At 40.2% G+C, this 21,442-nt stretch overlaps 1 protein-coding gene across 1 annotated transcript in view; it reads left to right on the top strand.

Moving 5' to 3' along the window:
* The window catches only part of LOC146622661 (neural-cadherin), a 143,260-nt gene that overhangs the window by 107,416 nt on the left and 14,402 nt on the right, over nt 1-21,442 (top strand). Inside the window, exons 17-22 of the mRNA XM_085365327.1 lie at nt 5,305-5,588; nt 9,058-9,687; nt 9,780-10,776; nt 13,083-13,176; nt 16,180-16,364; nt 16,843-17,081. Coding sequence (XP_085221453.1) covers nt 5,305-5,588; nt 9,058-9,687; nt 9,780-10,776; nt 13,083-13,176; nt 16,180-16,364; nt 16,843-17,081 — 2,429 coding nt within the window. The remainder of the gene's footprint in view (nt 1-5,304; nt 5,589-9,057; nt 9,688-9,779; nt 10,777-13,082; nt 13,177-16,179; nt 16,365-16,842; nt 17,082-21,442) is intronic.

The following is a 21,442-nucleotide window of genomic DNA, read 5'->3' as shown; positions in this document are numbered from 1 at the left end:
TTCAGTGTCTCAGTTACTCACAAGACTCCCATAACATCTACAGTGACTTTACTGCACATTTCAGATGGCTGTACAGGTAGGCCATAGTGCTGTCGTCAGCATTTTCAGGTGTCACCAATTGTTTTTGCAATGGGAAACACTGAAATTATAAACTGTCATAGTGGAAACATGACAATGCCATTTGACTATCTTGTTCATAAAGATGGTGTCAAGACTTTTCATTTTGATGGCACTGACAGTTTCATTGACATGGATACTTGCTTTTGAGGTATGGATAATCAATTCTGTGCATGTGACGTGCTTTTGCAGGCTATCCACTAGGTTTTGCAGTTTGCACTAATTGTTTTGGGAAATGCACTAACTGCTGTGCAAATGTTAATGGTGTTCTGAGAAACGCACCAAAGCGACTGAGAAAAACTGTAAATGCAGCATGGTTGTTGGTGCCAGATGGGCTGGTCGGAGTATTTCAGAGACCTGTGATCGAATGGGATTTTCACATATCCAGTCATTGGAAGTTCTGTGGGTGAAAATGGTTCTAACTGATTCGAACAGATAAGAAAGCAACATCAACTCACATAACAACTCATTAGAACCAAATATGCAAAGGAGTATGTCTGAATGCACAACACCTTGAAACAGACAGACAGACAGACAGACAGACAGATAGATAGATAGATAGATAGATAGATAGATAGATAGATAGATAGATAGATAGATAGATAGATAGATAGCCTCCACAGTCAACAGATCTTCTTCAGATCAGAGCACCTTGAAAATGTGGTAGAAAAGGAGATTCACATCATTGATGTGCTGAGTAAATATTACGGATCATATCAATATAGAAATATCTCAGGAGGTTCTAGCACCTTGCTAGAATCTATATCGAAAAGTCAGATATTAATATTTACAGAACTTATTATTACATGAATAACAGTTATAGCACACAATAACAGGAGAAGATGGATGTATCTATTCATTAAGTCCTCTTTTGAAGCCTCAAGATGAGCATATTTGCTTTTGCTAAAAAAAAGAACCCAAAAAAACATATGTGATGAGAAGGGACAGCCTGACTTTGCCCATTAACTAATTAGTTGTGAGTGACAGCCCGTTATTGAATGAGTTTGTGGTTTCATACCACAGATAACCTTTGATTTTTAAACATGGTATGACCAAGATTTGGAAAATAGACTTAATTCTTCTTCACTATGACCCAAAATGAGTGACTGAGCCCATAACATCAGTGTTTACAGTGATTAAGATTCACATCGATTTCCATTGCATCGAAAGTCTCTTTGGAACCACAGCTGTCACCATCTGTCACAACCTGGAAGATGCATATGTCTGGAGGGTCTAATGTCTTTGGACCCTCCAATTGCTCAGTCATGCAGCAGACTAATATTTAATTTTTACACTGTAAATTTAGCTTTCGGTTATTTGTATTCGAATTTGTCATTTTAGGATGCGTTTTACCGATTACTGGGGAAACCTTACTCCAAAATCTACCATCACATATCAGGCTTAATGTTTTCTGTCATGTTGGAATAAATACATGGCTCTACTCAAGATTTCTGGGTACTGCAGCCAGCTGAATTTCAAATATCCACAGTATCTCTTGCAGGCATCTGAGGCCACAACATGTGATATTTTCTAATGTGGTTGTAAAACGAAATGAAACTTCCTCCAAATATGAGTTTAGTCCTTCAGAGTGTCAACCTGCAGTCACTGCTCAGGGACGACTTTCCCCTCCGGTCCACCTCACAAGGAGCAGAGATCTGACCTTAATCTCAATTTGGGCCTCCTGCTAGGCTGCGAATTAAATCAGCTCTATCCCCTAGCATGTGCGTGTGTGTGTGTTCATATGTGTGTGTATGTGTTAAGAGGGCAACACCATATGGCCAGACTGATCATTAGGGAGGCTGCCGGAGGCAAAAACCGCTGGAGCTACTCTCCTTACACACATTTACACACACTCACATTTACACACACACACTAACTCGCTCGCTGAGTGTCACAACACATCGTGCTTGGAGGCTGTGACGGACCAGTGCACTTAAGCTTTTTCCTCGCACACAAACGAGCACACACACTCTCCAGTGTCGTAATGAAGGTCCTCCATGTCTCCACAGATGGTGTTTGTCTCCTAAAGTCTCATTGGTGCCGGTAAACAGAGAGCTAGCCGGACCAAGACAGACCTGCCTCTGGGCCCTGAACATACATCTGTGTGTGTATGTGTTTGCCATGTTTACCATGTCCCTATGTGTGTGTGTGCTGGCATTTCTTCAGTTCATCAGGAAAGTAGAGGGAAAGCCAACAGAGGAAAGACAAGGAAAGGAAAGAGACTAGAGAATGAGATGGAAAAGCAACAGAAAGATGAAAGAAGTGAAGGGAAAGAGGGATGAAAGTAGATTATCAAAACAAGTGGACAAAAAGCCTAAAGAACAGACGGAAGTAGGAGGAGAATAAAAGATTTGGGAGGAAGATACATGAAGGAGAGTTAAGGAAGGAAGAAAAGACTGTGGCAAGAAAAAATAATCAAAGGAAGAAAACAGGACTGCATAGCAAAGCTGAAAGAAACGGTAGGCTAGAGGGATGGAGGCACATGGAGAAAGCAGGAAAGAAAGAAAACTAAAGAGCCGTCAATGTGAGAAGAGAAGAAGGAGAGGGGGAAATTAGTCAAGTTGGATGTATACACTGTGGTTCGTGTAAACTCATCTTCAAAAACTGGTCACCAAAGCATTTAAGGCAAAGATGCAAGTCACCGAAAAAAGTGTATTCACATTATAAGAAAATGGAAATCTACATTTTTTTCCATAATTTAAAAACTGCTGTTTCAGTTATTTTATGTTTGATTAAACGGTTGATAAGCTGTCATGAGTCCTACGAATGTCACCAAGAGTGGGTCTCCTCCATTTACTGGGAAGTCAGTATCGCCTCATTGACTGAAGGTTATTTTACTCTGCTGAGCAGAATCATTAATATGTTTTCAGCTTAGAATAACATCAAGATTCGGCATTTGGGAGCCGGAGTAGTAACATGGATTAATCCACTTGACCCTAGATATTAAATATAATTTTCTTTTTTTAATGTAGAACTCAACACAACAGGTCTCATTCACCCAATGTTTTTATCTAAGTGCTTTCTTTCTAACTTTAACTCTCCAATGAATGAATCACAAGCAGATCTGGGTTCAGTCTGTTTCAGGGAGACTGGAGCAGCCAGGGATCGAACTACCAACCTTCCAATTAGCAGATAATCTGCTATACTTCCTTAATTAAAACTAGCCAATATAAAGTTTCTGTTTTGGACTTTACTTGCATTACATGACATCATTTTCATTTTTACAAGCTTTTTGATTGGGGTTAGACATCAAAGCAGTTAGCAAGACATAGAAAAATATTGTGGCATCAGTTCAAAGAATCATTTTTAATACTTAGAGAACTTATGGAAAAAACTGTGTATTTACAACACACATTGAAATAAAAGCCAACCATAGTTTTAGTCTGCAAAATCACTGAACATGTGATTGAAAATATTAGTAGAAATAGTAAAGGTAAAAACTACAAAAGGGTGTTTCGCTTTGCTTTCATTATTTTAGGACAAACATGGGGTTGGTGGGATGAAGGAGTCAGCTGGGGACAAGGTGAGAGGCAGTTGATTTGCTGTGGCGACCCTTAAAGGGAGCAACTGAAAGAGGACTTTGCTTTTGTTATTCTCCTTCTGGAAAATCCTTTTGTCCCTGTGACATTTGTCGGGTAAATCCACCAAGAACAACGCATGATGCCGTTAAAGAACAGTGCTCTCAGAAGTTTGCCACTTTCTGTTGCGACCAGTCCTTCAGGAGCAGAAAAAAAAGCAGGAAGGAGACCAAAGATTGCAGGAAGAGATGGGATCAAATGGCAGACAATAGAGAAATGAAGAAATGACCGTTTGTAACCGTGTCAGAGTTGAAAGTGAGTCGATGTCCCAAGTGAGCTGCTGTTCTTGAGGCGTTGTTTAGTAGTGAGGGTAACTGAAGTGAGAGTGAGCGGTACTGCAGACATCATAACTGGCTGCTGTGGTGAGCGGAAAAAGCTGCAGACTGAACAGTCAGTGTACATTCAGGCCATCACCTGTGGTCATGACTGAAAATATGTGGTTGCAAATAATATATGAAATTAGTTTCCTTATGTGGGTTCCCACCACATATCTGAAGTCTTTACTCTTTCTCTGAGTAGAGCAACAGCTACATTTTTGACAGCAGAGGTGAGAGAGTGGCATCTGATCAGGATGCATTTTCAGTAACTTTCACTGGACCCTCGGGCCGACTAAAGGCCGACTCGTGTCCGACTCATCTGTTCTGGAAACACAATGGAAAATGTGTGAGAGTTTCAGTATACAAGAAGTGTGTCTATTCATACTATCCAATTTAAATGGACCTAAATCTTAAATAGTCACAACAGAATAACCCAAGTTTCTGCTGTAACAAAAAGCACATCTTACTTTAATTCTGAGCCTTTCTGTAGGTCTCTAGAAAATTAATTGCGTGATGGGGAAACGACTGTTTGTGTGAGGAGATTTTGAGGAGGCCAAGGTATTAATAACCCCAACTGTAAGAGAAATACCTGATTCTACTGAAGAATTTGACCAGAAAGCTTATATTATGGCTTCTTACAAAACCTCATTTTATTATAATTCTGTGTGCAGAGGATTAAGGGTTTTCTCAATCCACAGTTTGAGTCTTACCTCAATTTTTGGTTCACATTTTTGGTTAACTTTTTTTATTTTTTAATGGGGCATAGATAAGAAAAAAATGGGAGACATTTTTACCACAGTGATAATCACTTGACTGTGACTGATCTTTAAAAATTAGAGCTTTCATCAGACTAGCACCACAGGAAGAGCATTTGCATAACATGAGACGCTGGTCATTAGTGTTGCAATTTTAGTATCACATCTATACACTTATATGTAATTATGATAACTTAATATTTTATAAAATGTCAAAAGATTCTTTATTTATGCCCCCGTTACCAGGCGAAATTTTAGTTTTAGAAAGCCCAACTCGTACTCTACCAAAGCAAAAATGCAACACAACAATGATGCATTCAACTGATATGAGTGATAGTAGCATATACAACTCTTCACCAGATGTGCTGGATTTTGCAGCCTTCTTATTTCAATAAAATTAAACAGTCCTTTTTGGAAGCAACAGGAACATCATCCTCCTCCTACCTTTGTCTCCAGAGCTAAGCAGTATGATCGGATAAATCAGTTTCGTAGAAAAGATTTTAAAAAACTGACAAGTGCTTAATGTCTTCCATCCAGGTGCTAATGCCAAGCTGCGCTACCAGATCACATCAGGAAACACCATGGGCACCTTCGACGTGGAACCTGAAGTGGGCACCATCTTTGTGGCTCAACCTCTTGACTATGAGATGGAGCAGCGCTACGAGCTCCGGCTGGTGGCCTCAGACGGGAAGTGGGAGAACGAGACACTGGTGGTCGTTCAGGTGGTAAATCGCAACGATGAGGCACCAGTTTTTAGCCAGACCGAGTATCACGCTGCTGTGATGGAAGAACTCACCCAGCTTCCTGTTTTCATCCTAGAGGTTAGCGAATCTGTTTGTGTCGTATTAAAAGTTACTTAAAGGACTCTTATTAGTCATTTTAGATCGGATTATGTTCACTATAATCAACTCAGTTGTGATTTTAAAACACTGACATTAGAATAGACAATGCGGTTTTTCAAGTTTTAGTCGCGTCGTAAAAAATTATACAAAATCATATATAATTAAACAGCAATTTATGTTCTTAAGAATTTGACATTTCCTTTTCTGGTGATGCTTAGCGGGAATTTTTATGACTTTTGCAATGCAACAGACAGAGCAACTGCTAAAAGGAGTCACACTCACAGCATTGTCTTTTTCAAATTCTTACAAACGGTTTAAGCTGAATTTGATTGGCTGCTCTTAGGAAACTCCCATAAACAGAGCTGAGCTCAGCCAAGAACCCCAAATAGAGCCAGACTAAGCTAAGTTCTCTTTGTTTTCCACTACTAATAAGTGCCAAGTTTTTACTCTTTTCACACAACAAAATAATGGATTAGTCAATTTATGACCATATACAGCGTAACTACAAAACACATGAATGGATGGATTGATGGCATGTTTTCATTTTTTTTGTAACTGTTAGCCATTAGCTTTAGCCTCTAGCCTTAAGCACTGATCACATGTCCACTCAGTCCAGATGAAACTGTTTAACATATAAACTTGAGAAAGTAGCACCTCCCAAACATACCTTTAAGATAAAGGAGTTTATTGTGAAAATGTTAGTGTTTATATGAACAATATGTGAAAATGTATCAGATGTACTGGAAACAAACCTAATTGTGTTTGTTACATTAGGAACATCGAGCTGTATTAGCCTGGAGCAAAAACCTACCTGAGATCAAGTGACCACATACTAACACATCGCACATGTATGAAATTGGTTAGCACAATATTAGCTGACAGAGGCGCCAGTGTTTAACCAACCAAAACCTCCTGACAGGAACTGCCTGCCATTTGAAAAGTTGCTTCAGAAAAGTCAGAGTCAGCCTCCTCCTCCTGTGGCTTTCATTTCGTCACACCTATCACCGGTAATTCACAGTAATATGCATGTGCCGCCAAGCTAAATCAGATTAAAAAGGTGGAAGCGCGTCTGGGAGGCCAGGGAAGTAATCTCTGTCAGAGAGGCATGTGTCACCAAGCCCTCAACCTGGGCCTACTTCCCCTCGCCTGCTGGAATTGATTTGATGTGCGTTTGGTTCCTCTCTAACGCTCTCGATAGTTTTTTCTGCTACGCGGCGACCAGGGCCTCCCTCAATGCCCGCCACTTTCAGCCCTTGCCCTCAAATATAATTCAGCAGATAGCGAACAGAGGGGAAAATCCAATTTGAAATGAATATTTTTTGACTTCACCTGCGCAGCAGCCTGCTCTGCGGTGCCGCGGCTGCTCATCTTCAATATTGTGTACCTGCATCACGTTGTCAAGAAATGCAAAGAACCCACATGGGGGAGGTGGCTGGGGAAGGGAGGAAGGGGGGATGACTTCAAAGCCTTCTGTAAACAAACCCTCTGGTGAGAAAAGAGGAAGAGAAAGGGTAAAAGTGTACTTTTTCTTGCTTTTGTCTGTGTCTATTAACTTTTAATTGCATTGTGTGTCTCCTTGACAGATGTGAGAGCTCGTCTCGTTTCTGCTGCTCTTGTCCCCTTGTTCAGAGAGATAGCAGGAAGGCTGGTTAATTAAGCAAACAGGACAAAGCAACTGAGAAATGTTTATTCCTGTGTTGGCAAGTCCCCTTGTGCAGGGGCAGCTGCTGCAATCAGCTCCCTGCCTCGTGTCCTATTTGTTGGGCTTCACATTTGTACATAATGAACAAGCAGTTCAGCTTTTTTAATAAGAAACTGCCTGATGTATAAAAGAACAATAAAAAAAACTGTTTCTTTAAAGAAAAAAAATGTTATTGAATGGACTTGCGACGACAAATGTGACAGCTTGCGATTAACTTTTGCTGCAGTCCTTCTATAATGAAGCCACTTTTTTAACAAGGAAATGTTCAGTTGGTGTTTTTTGATGATTATTTTTTATGTATTTGTAATTTTTTAAGTTTAAAATTATTTTCAACATCATCAAAAGCTTGATTAGTAAGTCTGCAATAAGTTTCGTGCTTTAATTCTGAAGACATTTTCAGCCCTTTTTCCACTTTTCCAATTTAAAAATGGGGACTAGTCAGCATTTCATACACGAAAGCACTTCAAATAATTTGAATAAAGATCTGATGTTATAAAATGCAGCATCTGGCTTAAAGCCCAGAATACAGTTCATGCATCTGTGTGTCCAGAGGAATCTGGGTGACATAAATTTTGTCATCTCGTGCAGAAACAGGTTGTCAAAGGCTCTGTGAAACATCAAATTTTAAAACAGTTCCTTAAGGTAAACCATAGCAGTTAACAATAATGGTATCTGTTAAAGTATGTGCTCCTGGTAAATGAAAAAGTTAGGAATGAATATGTTTATTTACGCTTAACAACATAATACTTTAGGATATTAATGTGAGGGACCATTAGTATTGGTAATACTGTGATGTTAACAATATTGATATTGTGGTATGGCCACCTTTATATTTCAACACAACCTGAACTCTCTTAGCCAAGCTTTCTCATCATTTCTTTAAGTGGTCTTCAGGCTTCTTCAAGGACATTCAAACCTCTTCTTTAGATGTTGGCTGCCTTCTATTCTGCTTCAGTAATGTTGAGGTCCAGACTCTGGGGAAATTCCATTGTTTGTTTTTCCATCTAGGTATATTTTATTGCACTGGCAGTGACTTTGCGACCATTGCCATGCTGAAAAATGAAACTATTTCCAATCAGACAGGCTAGAAGGCAATGTGTAAATGAAAATCTGATGGTGTTTTTCTGCGTTCAAAATTCTGACAAATTTTGACAAAATCCCCAACAACAGTAACTGAAATGCAAACCCAAACCATCACAGAACCTGCAGTTTTTGCAGACTGCTAGTTAAAAAATGTGCCCAAAGATAGTTCTTTGCTAAGCTATCCGTTATGTGTGTATGCAACACTGGTTCATCCATGGAGTTATAGATGGGCTTTGTTATGCTTAAATGTCACAGGTACAGGGCATTTCGTTGCCCTGTACCTGTGACATGTGCAATGACAATAAAGTTGAATTCTAATTCTATTCTATTCTAATATTCATTGGCTTAGGGAAAAAAAAAACAATCATCTGAAAATGATCAGGTACAAGAAGTGGATTGAAAATGAGTGAAGAAGCAGCCAGTGTGCAGAAAGCCTGGAGAACTATTGCTTAAGACCACTTTAAAATATTTCCAGAAAGCCTGGCTCCTTGAAAGAAATCAGGGGAAACATTTACACAGTGCTTTATATCACCTGGAAATTTCTAGTAACACTGTGACTAAAACAGCAAGCTTGATCTTTAATTTTTAATTTGAACTACAAACTCAGTGTTTTGAGAATTTTAGATTTTATTTTACTGTTATATTTCTGTGTAATTTTTGTAGGTATCAGCTACAGATCCCGATCAGGAAGCTGACCAGAGTGCTCTTCGCTATTCCCTCCATGGCCAGGGCGCTGGTGGTGAGTTTACCATTGATGAGCGCACTGGACGAATCTATGCTCAACGTCGACTGGACCGCGAGGAGCGCCCTGCCTGGAGATTCCTTGTCCTCGCCACAGATGAGGGAGGGGCAGGTCTCACAGGATTTGCTGATGTACTTTTAGAAGTCAGAGACATCAATGACAATGCTCCCTTCTTCCCCTGCCCAGCACTGGAAGTAGATGGTTGTTTTGTTGGTCAAGTGCCTGAAAATTCACCTGCAGACACATCCGTCATGGAAATGCGTGCCATGGATCTGGATGACCCCAATGAGGGCAGGAATGCCTTGCTCACATACAGCATCATCAAGAATATTCGCAACGAGATCAACCTCAACCTGTTCTCTATCAATGCCACTACGGGCACCATCTACACAGTACTACGCTCTCTGGACAGGGAGATGGAGGACCGGTATCTGGTAGTGGTGGAGGCCCGTGATGGAGGGAGTTTGGCAGGGACAGGGACAGCCACCATTATGGTTTCAGATGTCAATGACCATCCACCCATCTTCACTCAGAGACTCTACAATACTCAGGTGAGTCAACCTCGCTAACCTTCTTTAAACATTTACATTTATTTTACCAGTGATGCATGTAAATAGATCACTTACTTCTATGTGTTGATCAGGTGACTGAGGACCTTGAGGTGAATAGCGAGGTTCTTGTAGTTTCTGCCACAGATGGAGATGAGGGCGAGAATGCTGTGGTAACCTTCAGCATTGTAGGTGGTGATGAAAACAGAAAGTTCTTTGTGGAGACAGACAAAGTGAATCGACGTGGCGTAATAAAACTTAAGAAGAAAGTTGACTTTGAGAAGCCTAACGAAAGGACTTTCAATCTGACCCTGAAGGCCGAAGATGCCGATTTCTTCAGCCTCGCCTATTGTCTCATTCAAGTGGAAGACTCCAATGACCATCCTCCTGTCTTCTTTCCACAATTCTATGAGTCACCAGCTATGTCTGAAGATGTGCCAGTGGGGACAATTGTTGCTCAAGTTACAGCTTCTGATCTAGATTCTGGCCAAAATGGGCGTTTCTCTTATAGTATATCCAAAGAGTCAGATCCCTACAATCAGTTCCTGGTGGACCAGTCTGGTTGGGTTGTAGTTGCTGATTCTTTGGACAGGGAGAAAATTTCACAGCACAGGATCATGGTCTTGGCTACAGATGCAGGGAGTCCCCTCCTGACTGGCACTGCCATTGTTGTGGTGACTGTACTTGATGTTAACGACAACGGGCCAGAGTTTGAGGTCCCCTACAAGCCTGTTGTTTGGGAGAACACAGCTGCACCTCAGCCAGTGAAAATGAATGAAACCTCCTTGCTCCTTCATGCCACCGATCGCGACACCTCCACCAACAGTGGGCCATTTTCCATACGGCTTCTGATGCTCACCTCAGACGCCACCAACTTTAACCTGACGGACTTTCGGAACGGAAGCGCAGCCATCACCGCGCTCCGCGCTTTTGATCGTGAGCGGCAGAAGGAGTACCGCCTCCCAATTCTCATGATTGACAGCGGCTCTCCTCCAATGAGCTCTACTAGCACGTTGACAGTTGTGATCGGCGACAGGAATGATCATCCCCACTCACCTGGACACACCAACTTTATTGTCTACAGTTATGAAGGTATGTTTTGTTTTTATCTAATTCAATGAGGTTTCCAATGCTTAATTTTTGAGACTAGCTCCATGAAACCTATATATTATTACATAATTTGGTTCCAAATGTCCATGATCAAAGCTACAGAGTTTGCTGAGGTTTATGAAAATAGGTTCTGAAGTCCTAGTCTGTGAAAAAAAAGTTTTTTTTTTCATGGCCATGATCAAATAAAACTACACACAGATCACATGAAGCGTGTTGTGTCAAAAAAAAGGGTTGATTTTAGATGTGACGGCAAGTTTTTCATTGTTCACCACTATTCATCTGTTGCATCTATGACATTTTCATTCAGTGATCTCATTGTTGTCCCCGAACAGAGAAAATTAAACGTGGGCATGTTTCACTAAATGTGCCGAATGCACAATGTGATTTGCGAAAACAAAGTGTTTTTGTTCATCGCGATGCTTTTCATTTGTAAAAACAGTAAGCATGCAAGAGCCCTGTAGGGTCTGTAAATTTATCTGTAATTTGTGAAACATAATGCTGCTAACATTTGTGGTGTGAACAGTAGCTGCAAAAACTGTGAAACTGGCCCCAGGCTTTTCTCTGATTTAGTGAGGCATCAAAGTGAACCAGTGTAAAATAAATGTAAACTAGCTGCACACTGATGAAAACTGATTGAAAACTGGAAATTGATGAAAACACGATGTTTAAATAAATGTGTGCTGTTTGTATCCACAAAATTTAGACATTCATTTGGTTTTGGATTTTTCTTTCATGAGAGTCTCACCGTTCAGTCTAGTATTTTACACTCCACTGGAGAAAGTTTGGGTGTACTATTGCTTGAACACGCCTTTACCCCAGAACATAATGTATTATATTATATTGTCCCAGTTAAAAGTTCCCTGGTCACTCTGAGGGATTCAGCATGGTTTCTTTTTAAACCTTTAGGTCTCTATTATCCCACCCTATCACATAAAAATCTCCTCACATCAAGCGTTTAATGCACTGAGTGGCCCTTTAGTGCCATTTTTCAGTGCAGTGTTTAGGGTCTTCACCCGTACTTTCATTTTTCCACATAAGAAAAAAATAAGGATGCAGTTGAGCTGGTAGAAGGCATAATCACACAACTACAACCAGGAGGGTAGCTCGGTCGATCCCCAACTTCTCCAGCCTCATGCCGAATTATCCTCAGGCAAGTTGCTAAACCCCAAGTTGCCCCAGATGCATTCATCGAAGGGCGAGTATGTGTGCGAATGTTAGGAAGCTAGGTATAGATTAAGCTCTGTATGAATGTGTGTGATTGGGTAAATGAGACTTGAGGTAGAAAGGCGCTATATATCACCATTTATCATTTACAACAAATCTGAGATGCCTGCCTTTTTGTTCTGTCACTATTTAGGTTTAGGAACAGATTGTGTTTTATGCTCTTTCACAGCATTAACCACACATTACAAGTCAAACTTCTCCCATTTGCAGCAAGCATCTCCTCAGTTTTCTTGGTCACCATATTGATGTGTCCTTCAACAGCGGAGCACATTTAATTATGGTCTCTTGCTGTCTCCTTCTGACATTTAGGGACTTTTTAAAGTCCGCCAGACTGCCTTCAATATTGAAAAATGACACTAAAGCGTTACCCAGTATGTTTTAACATGTGACACCTGCAGGTCCTGACCAAGCGTCAGTATGTAACGTGTTGGGAGTGAGAACGAGTTGCCCTCCCACCACCTTCTGAGCGCTCTCCACTCATGTTGTTAAAACTGTACTTGTCACAGTCGACTGCTCACAGCCTCCTGCTCCAGCCCACATCACTTATTTAGCATTTCATACCATCTGTCGGCCCTCTGTAATTTGCTGGAAAAACTAAGGTATTCTGTGATGTATTTTTAGTGGATTCCCTCTCGGGGGCCTTTCCACATGAAAGTGCATTAACCTGCTAATATGAATCCATCACGTACCTTAACAACATACCATGAAGCAAACAATTAAGACCAGCTTAAGTCCCGGGTTTGATGAGCACATAAACAGGAGGCTTTTTTAAAAGGCAGCTGATTTCACGGCTAAAGAGATTACAGAGCTGTGTTCAGCTTTTTTTGGAAGAGGGGGAAACTAATGCGTGAACATATTACTGCTGTGCCGTCAAACCATGACCGTGTGTGCCAATGAGGCATTGCCCGTCACCTTATCTCCTTAAAGAAGCCTCTACTTTTTTTCCTTCACTCTTAATATTTGGATTGTACCAGAGGGACCCTTTGTGCTCAAAACTAATTCCTCTCAAAGCTTATACATTTTTGGACTTTTTTGTTTCTTTTTTTTTTCCCACCTCCTGACAGGTATTCTCCAGACGACAGTGCTCGGACAAGTTCAATCCCCCGACCTTGATGACTGGAGTGAGAAAGTGTACCGTTTTGAAGGCAAACCAACCAGGTACTTTGATCTCATCAGCTGAAAACTCTGAGATGCCTGAAAGGTGACTTGCAGAAAGAGAGTGATGGAGGTGAAAGCACAGATGGATAAATTAAGTAATGCAAAAAGAAAAAGAAGGAGATATAGATATAGATAAAGTCAGAAGTATGGCAATAATATTGAAAATATAGAGAAAGATTCTTTTAATTAAATCACAATTAAAGACAAAACAAAGAAAAGACAGGAAGGAAAAGAAGTAGAAGAAAAATTTGAATAAGGCCATTTTCCCACATGCACTGCAGCCCTGAACTTTTCTAGTCCTTCCCCAGCTGAGGCATATGTGAGAACACAAACGTTCATGGCAGTTAGATCAAGCATTAAATAGTTTTTGACCCTTCACCCCTTTAAAGTAAATCTTCATGTAATCGTCCTCAAGATGAGAATTTCCAGCAGTGCAAACACATCTGATATGATCTGCTTTAGTGCTCTAAATGTGAGGAAGTGCAACTTCAGATAATGTCCTTACCTGATCGTCTGGACCTTGTCTGGAGTTCAGCTTAAGTCACAGAGAATCATGCGTGTAAACACTTTGAGGACAGGAAAGAGATTCATGATGAAGAGAAGAGATGGAAACAGATACAGGCTGGTTCTTTTAAACATTTTGAATGTTCTCAAATGGAAATGCTGCTTTGTTTTAGGCAGGCAAATGCATTTTTTATGACTCCAGACAGGCTGCAGTTTCAATGTATTCCTTTGTAGCTTAGGATTGTGGTTGTGCGATATCGTAAGTAAGCAGTGACATTTCAAATCTGTTTGTTTATTCATCTAGTTAACGTACTATTCATAATTAAATAATAATGCAAACCTGATGTTCCTTTTGATTTTAATTTGCACAATAAGACTATAAAATATATCCAAAATGTAAAATTGTACCGTTTGCACCTTCCACTGGAAAACCAACGTAAATGTAGAATACAGCTCACGAAACTCTGAACAAGGAATGAAACAATTAAAACATGAATGACAAGACGATGTTTTTTGTTGGGATTAAAGATGTATGCACAATATCACAATATACAGTGTGATTTGGACCAATCTACACACTCCTGTTGAGCATATTATGACCAGTTTTGGATGAAAGAATCCAGAGAACGACAGATGTAAAGTAGTTTTACGATGTGTTGGGACTAATACAGAAAAGATTCCCTGCTAAAGTGTCCCTTCTCATGTGACACGCAGCAGCAAGAAATGCACAAGAGAAAAAGAGAGAAAATAAAAGAGCTGCACAGGAGCTGACAGATTTAAAATAAAGAGGGAGAGACAGTACAAAGGTGCCGCGCGACAAAGGGGAGAAAGGAAAATTGGGACAGAGAAACAGGGAGTTTGAAGGGGGAAACAAAGAAAGAGTGAAAGAGAATGAAGGGGAAGAGGACAGGAAGGAGAGAGATAGAAAAGGGGATCTGACTTGTCAGGAACAGTGCTATTAATACTTCATAACCAGCGGTATTGAAAATTCCCAGTGAAGCACGGCGAGGGCGCACTCATTTTGTTTGATGAGGCAAGGTTTCACGCGGACCCATTGAAAGGAGAGCCTGATTGCGCTCCCTGACACCTTTTCTTCTAATGAGATACCTGTAAAGAGGGACGACAAGAGACGACAAGAAATGGCCGAGAACAAAGGAACCACGAGAGAGAGAATTACCATAGATGCCCCTCATCAGAGCATACAGCAGATAGCAGTTTGTTCACAGTATAGATCAGCTTTAGGTTGAATGTTATTTACATATAAAAAGATACAATCTAGGGGAAAATATGAAAAAGCGTTCTGGTAAGGTGAAGGAGCCCGAGGGGCTAAAAACATCCATCCATTTGGACAGTGGGAGGAAGCCGGAGTACTCGGAGAGAACCCACGCAAACACGGGGAGAACATGCAAACTCCACACAGAAAGGCCCCGGCCTGATGGTGGAATTGAACTCAGGACCTTCTTGCTGTGCGGCAACAGTGCTAACCACCGTGCCACCGTGCTGGGCTAAAAACATGTCAAAGCTAAAAAAAAAAAGTGCTATTTGGGGACATTCAGTAAATCACAAAACGCACAAAATAACCAGAAAACCTCAGCATTCTGCCTCAGCAGACAGCGATTTGTTTGGAATTGATCGGTATGCTATGTTTTCATTTGTTTCCTGTCTGTGAAGTGCTTTGACATGTTTGGAAATCTCTCAAGCGTGACGGTATTCCAGGAGACGGTACATGAGAGCTTGTTTTGTAGCGGCAGCACAAGCACCGTCCGCAGACTCATTTTGGCCTCAGTTCAGTAACGCTTAATTAATTGGTCTAGTCTGAGCTCTGAAGGTCACTTCAGTGTGAAGAGGTTAAATATTAACATGAGCCAGCGGCACATGTTCTCCACAAGGTTTGGGATCCACTCTGTAGTGCAGCAGAACAGAGATTGCCAGAGTTTTCCAGATCAAGAGTCCCCCCCACCGGCCTGGATCCATGTTCAACAGCTGACCTCCATCTGGTCAGAGTTTGATCTGACAAATCCCATCTGAGAAAGATTTTATCCGGATTGAAGATTTCACTGGGAACTTTATGAATGTGTTTGGTTTTCCAAGCACGAGGAACAGCTGAAATGTCTGAATTTGTATTTGCCTTATAACAATAAGTCCTTGAACTAATGCATTTTCTGCAGCAGGAATTCTGCTCAACAATTATAATATCCAACCTATCCATCATACCCTTAATAGACAGATAATAAATGGTTCCTTGCAAACAGACCTCCAGAGTGGAAGAGGTTAATAAAGTGTATTTCTGCACTGCTTTTTTTTGGAAATCCAGACATAAGTATTTATGTAACATACATAAAGCAAAAATCCGAAACGGTACACACACTTTTTTTGCTGGGACTGAAAATAGCACCCGCTTCTTATGCAAGAAAGAAGCAGATATGATGTATTTTAACAAATATAATTCTAAGCAGCAACAGAAAATAAGTCAAACTAATCTTTCTTTCGCTCTCTCAGGTTGTTCAGTCTGAACCAGAGCTCAGGTCAGCTCAGTATTAGGGAGGGAACTCCTCCCGGCTCATACCACCTGCAAGTTCGTGTATCCGACAACACCTGGCCAGACGTCACCTCCACCGCCCAAGTAGACGTCACAGAGCTGCACCACGTTGCCTTGCAGCGTGCTGCCTCCATCCGCCTGAGCAGTGAGTCCCAAAGTGAAGATGTCAGATTGTTAAAATATGAAAATACACTTGTTAACCTCAAACAAAACAGTTGTTAGTCAAATGACTTAACAACATCTCAGCGCACTGACACAAGACGCACATTTACACCCTCCTGTGACTGTCGATGTGGCACAGTGCTTCAGGGTCTCAGTTTCAGGGCTGTCAGCTCGATCAGGCTCCATCAGCATTGGCACACAGACGCAATATTGGAAATAACTCCCTGCTCCTCTTCTTCTATCATCTCTTGTGTTCCCTGCTGTTTATTTTCAGCTCCATCTCTTCAGACTTTCTTGTCTCTTCCCTTTTTTCCTTCTGTTTTATTCACCTTTTCATTCAACTTGTAGTATCAGGATATTTCTGTCTGTCCGCTGCTTTTTATGCTGCCTCTAATTTCCCATGGTGATTTTTGAAGCTAGTAAACAAATCTGTTCTCCTCCCCTCCTTCTTCTTCTTCCAGACCTGACAGTGGAGGAGTTTTTCAGTAGTAGTGGTGGAGGTGAGAAGAGTCGCTTTTCCCGTCTGGGTCTGACGTTGGCTGAACTCCTGCAGACTTTGCCGGAAAACGTCCAGATCTTCTCTGTGGGTGATGCCAGCAAACATGGTGGGAGGGCGCTTAATGTTTGGTTTGCTGCCCACGGCTCTCCCTACTACAAGGCTGAGAAACTGCACGGCTACGTGGCAGCAAACAAGGCCAAGGTGAGGAAAGACTTAGAGTCTGGAAAATACACTTTAAACTATTTAAATGTAGGAATATAAATTATGTTAAATTATTATACTTTTTGGCATTTTTTCCACTCTCTCTAGTGTTTCAGTTGAAAGGTGGCATTTCTTGAGCACATTTTTGATGTTTAATAAAAATCCATTATTTACATTTTTCTTTGTAAGTTAAAAACCAGTTATTTAATCCAAAACCTTCAAAGGCTAATTTGTGATTTTTGTTACTGGAAATCTCAGGAACTTACTTTCTCTTCGGTCGGGAAAATCAAAGAGGAAGTGCCCCAATCCAACAAGCAAACAGATAATTGTGCAAAAGCTAAATAAAGTGAAGCAAGGTGAAGTGTGAAAACGTAAACGTGGTGAACTGACGGGAAAAATGAGCCATCCAGTTTACATCTTCAGCCATAGGATTAATGATGCATTAATTACACTCAATTACATGTTACATTCACATATTCATATGTGCAGTTCAACAGGCAGAGACATTTAACACAAAGTGTAAACTATTTCACACTCATGCACACCCACATGCCAGGAAAAGTGAAAAATTGATCATACATTAATATGTGGACATGTTGCTTCAGCATGTCTCTCTTCAGTGATACACCCACATATGCACGCACATACTTGCGTGCATATGTACACACTTGTATACTTTTATATGAAAATATACCATTAAAGCATTGGGAGCTGCTTCTGATCTCATTTCTGTGACAGGCAGGCAGATGATGGCAGTTGGTGAATCATATAAATATGCATATTAAATAAACACACTTGCGCAAACATAGACAGCCGAGCTAGATCAAATATCTAACTGTCAGCTGTCGCTCAGCTGACGTCTTGTTTAAAAGACTGCATAAAAGTTATGACACTGGCAAAGCAATAATGTGAATAAATCTATTAGGAGAAAGAGAGATTTGTAGCATACTGTAATATAACTGCAGTTCACATTAACATCTTCAGTTACTATATGCACTATGGGGTTCATAATTTGTATTTAGTTTTACTTCTGCTTCCAAGTGGCCAATAAAACCAAAATATGAGCAAAAACTGAAAAGTATATTACTAAAACAAAACCATCTAATATTACTGACAATGGAGCAAAAGATAGCTACAGAAATGTGTAATGTATTGTCGTAATACATGTCTGTACAGATATCAGTTTATACACACAGCTCGATTCAGTTCAGTTAATTCTGGTTCTGTTTAATTCGATTCACTTTTATTTATACATCGCCAAATCACAACCACAGTCGCCTCAAGGCACTTTATATTGTAAAGACCCAAAAATAATATAGATAAACCCCAACACTCAGACGAACCTGTATAAAGAAGCATTTGGTAACAGTGGGGAGGGGGAAAAAAAACTTTTAGCAGGAAGAAACATCTGGTTCAGCCTCAAGAAGGGGTAGCTATATGCTGGGGGATAAAGTGAATCAATATTACTGTACATATGCTCACATGAAGGAAACAGTGCAGGAAATTACACCAGAAAGCTATTTCACTCAATGATTAAATAATAGTGTTTAATAATACTGATAATATACACAGAAACACTACAGCACTGGGAATAAATACATAACACCAGAGACAGTATAAGAGAAAAACAAAACAGTCAAAGGAAGCTGAAAGGAAGATGAGAAAAACAACCTTTAACACCTTATTGCATGTGTTTTATTATCATATTGTGACTGTTTATGCAATAAATACACTTTTTTTTTTATATCCTGAAAGTAAAGTTCATTTCAATCAAGGTTTAAATAATTGCCTGGTGGCATTACTGCTGATTAACTAGGCTTAGTTGTAGAAGTATAACACATAAGTACATAATTCCTTCCCACTTTGGTTACATAGCTGTCGGGGTGTCTTGATGATTTTCTTGAAGTATACAAATTTTCTACACTGTTGCCTTCTACAGCAGGGTATTAGCAGTGTTTTAGTTTTACTTTGTGCATAATGCTCATGTTAAGGCATAACTGCAAAACAAACTACACATTGTGTGTTTAGAAAAGCCTTCATATTACCAGAGATGCAAATATTGTTCAAATATTGAAGCTAACATAAATCCTGTCAAAGTGTCAAGACACAGATAGTTAGCACATCTCCAGCTTTAATGCAGCTTGGCTCAAAAGCCTAATCAGCACCTACAACAATAAAAATTTGTTAAAGTATAAATAACACAGCATGATTTAAAATAACTTCCATCAAATGCTGAAGATGAAAGGTACGTCTTTAATTATCTCAGGGTTAAGAGGAAAAGTGTCTTGGCTGATTTAGAACAAAAATGTCAGAGAGATACAAAGTCATCACGAAAAAAGACGATGTTGAAACTGGCTCTGGAGCCAAAATCTAAAGCCGTGCCTGGGGAGTGTAAGTCACAGTGGATGAGAGTGTCAGCTGAATAGCTAAACTCCAAAAAAAGAAATACACACAGTTGGAGAGAGACAGGAAACCCTGAGGGACTCTGATGAAAACCTCTCACCCCCTACCCCCCCTCCAAAAAAGTAACAAAACGAGAGAAAAGAATCAGGATGACAAGCAGGGAAGCGAGTGAATTTGGCAACGGAAAGCAAATGACAGCAAAACTTTAAGAGGAAGGGAAAATGACAGAGAAACACCAAAGTGCATAAATAACAGTAAGGGAAATAGAGTAAATTCAGATTTCACTGATGCAGGTAGACATCAGATCAAAGACGTTTCCTGTCATTCTCTGAAATTCTCTAATATGTTCAAACAGAGCTCATGACTTCAATGCTGTTAGTTTGAGTTTGCTTTCCCCCCATGCTAGTTTTAGTTTCACTCATTTCACACACAGTACTTAGTCTTATTTGAAGTTTAACGACACAGCACTTAATCTGTCTTGATGGGCTTATATTTGATTTTTAATTAGTTGTGTGCCATTTTTTATCTTCATTTCAGCTTTAGTTTTGTTTCCTCTGCTTAATCATAGGTCAGCTTTATACCTAACTGAATTGGACTCATCAGTTTAATCAAAGACAAAAAATGCCAAGGTATGAAACCTTGGTCCATGGGTTTGGACCAAACGCCAGCTTAAATTTTAGCTTCATGGTTGTTTTAGTTTTGGTTAGCCAAGCTTATCCTAGTTTCGAGGATACCTACAATCCTACAATGTGGAAAATAAAGTTTTCACCTGAGCAGTCCTATAAAAAACTAAGTACACATTTATTGTTTCTTTTAGAAATCGCTACACTTGCAGAAGCAAATGAAACTACAGAAGGTGTGTTATAGGTGTGTATTAAGACAGTGCCACAATCTTCCTAGCAGCAGGAATCCCAAAAAATCTTCCCTAGGGTCAGGCTCTGAAATGTTCAGAGAAACTACAAGAACTACATCTGAGACTTCACAGCCTTGGGTAGAATGTTAAATGTTCAAGTTCATGACAGTAACGTTATAAAAAGATTGAACAAATATGGCTTGTTTGTCAGGCTTTCCAAGTGAAAACCTCTTTCTGAAAAGAACATGGTAGCGCAGTTTAGTTTTGAAAAGTTGCATCTACACAAAAGACAAGCCTCTTGGACAGATGACCAAAGGCAGGGTTTGGCAATAATGCACAGTACCGCATTTGACAAAAAACAAACACAGGATATCAACACAAACACCTCATATCAATTGTGGAGCACACTGATGGAGACTTGTTGATTTGGGTTTGGTTTAAGGGCCACAGAACCTGGTCAGTACACTCTTTGAGCTGATCGTGAACTCCTGTCTATATCAAAATATTCTACAGTCAATTGTTTTCACAGGTTTTTGTTCCATGAAAAACTAAGTACACTTCATGTTTCAGTGATTTATAGAACCAAATTTACCAGTGATTGTTTTCAGTCCTTCAGATCATTGCAGAGAAGTTTTGTCCCATTTTTGCAGTGTTTCTTCAGTTTATTCAGCAAAATCTCGAGTTATCTATCTTTGATTGAGCTGAGGTTCCGTTTTGCTCTATGCTATTTTTACTTTGTTTCAACATTGTTTTACTTTCCCTCATTAGTTTTTTGTTTCATTATATAGTTTGTTATTAGGATAACACCGTACCGTCTTAGCAGGGGCGACCGTGTCCACACAAAAGTTGAGGTAGTCTGTAAGACAGTGTGTCGCCCCCTCTATGTCCTCACCATGTGGGCTCAGGAGCACATCCCAGTCTGTGGTGTCATAACAGTCCCTCAGAGCATCCTCCTTTTCTGGGGTCCATCTCCGGACATCTGATGGACATTTTGGACAATGCCAGACATCCTCTGCACACGGCCATTAACAACCAGAAGAGTCTGTTCAGTGACAGGTTGCTTCTCCCCAAGACAAGAACTAACAGACTTAAAAACTCCTTTGTC

This window comes from Diplotaxodon limnothrissa, linkage group LG11 (assembly GCF_057381915.1).
Source record: "Diplotaxodon limnothrissa isolate DT_005_m linkage group LG11, D_limnothrissa_male_GT1.1, whole genome shotgun sequence".
Lineage (NCBI taxonomy): Eukaryota > Metazoa > Chordata > Actinopteri > Cichliformes > Cichlidae > Diplotaxodon > Diplotaxodon limnothrissa.
This window is presented reverse-complemented; position numbering and strand designations above follow the sequence as displayed.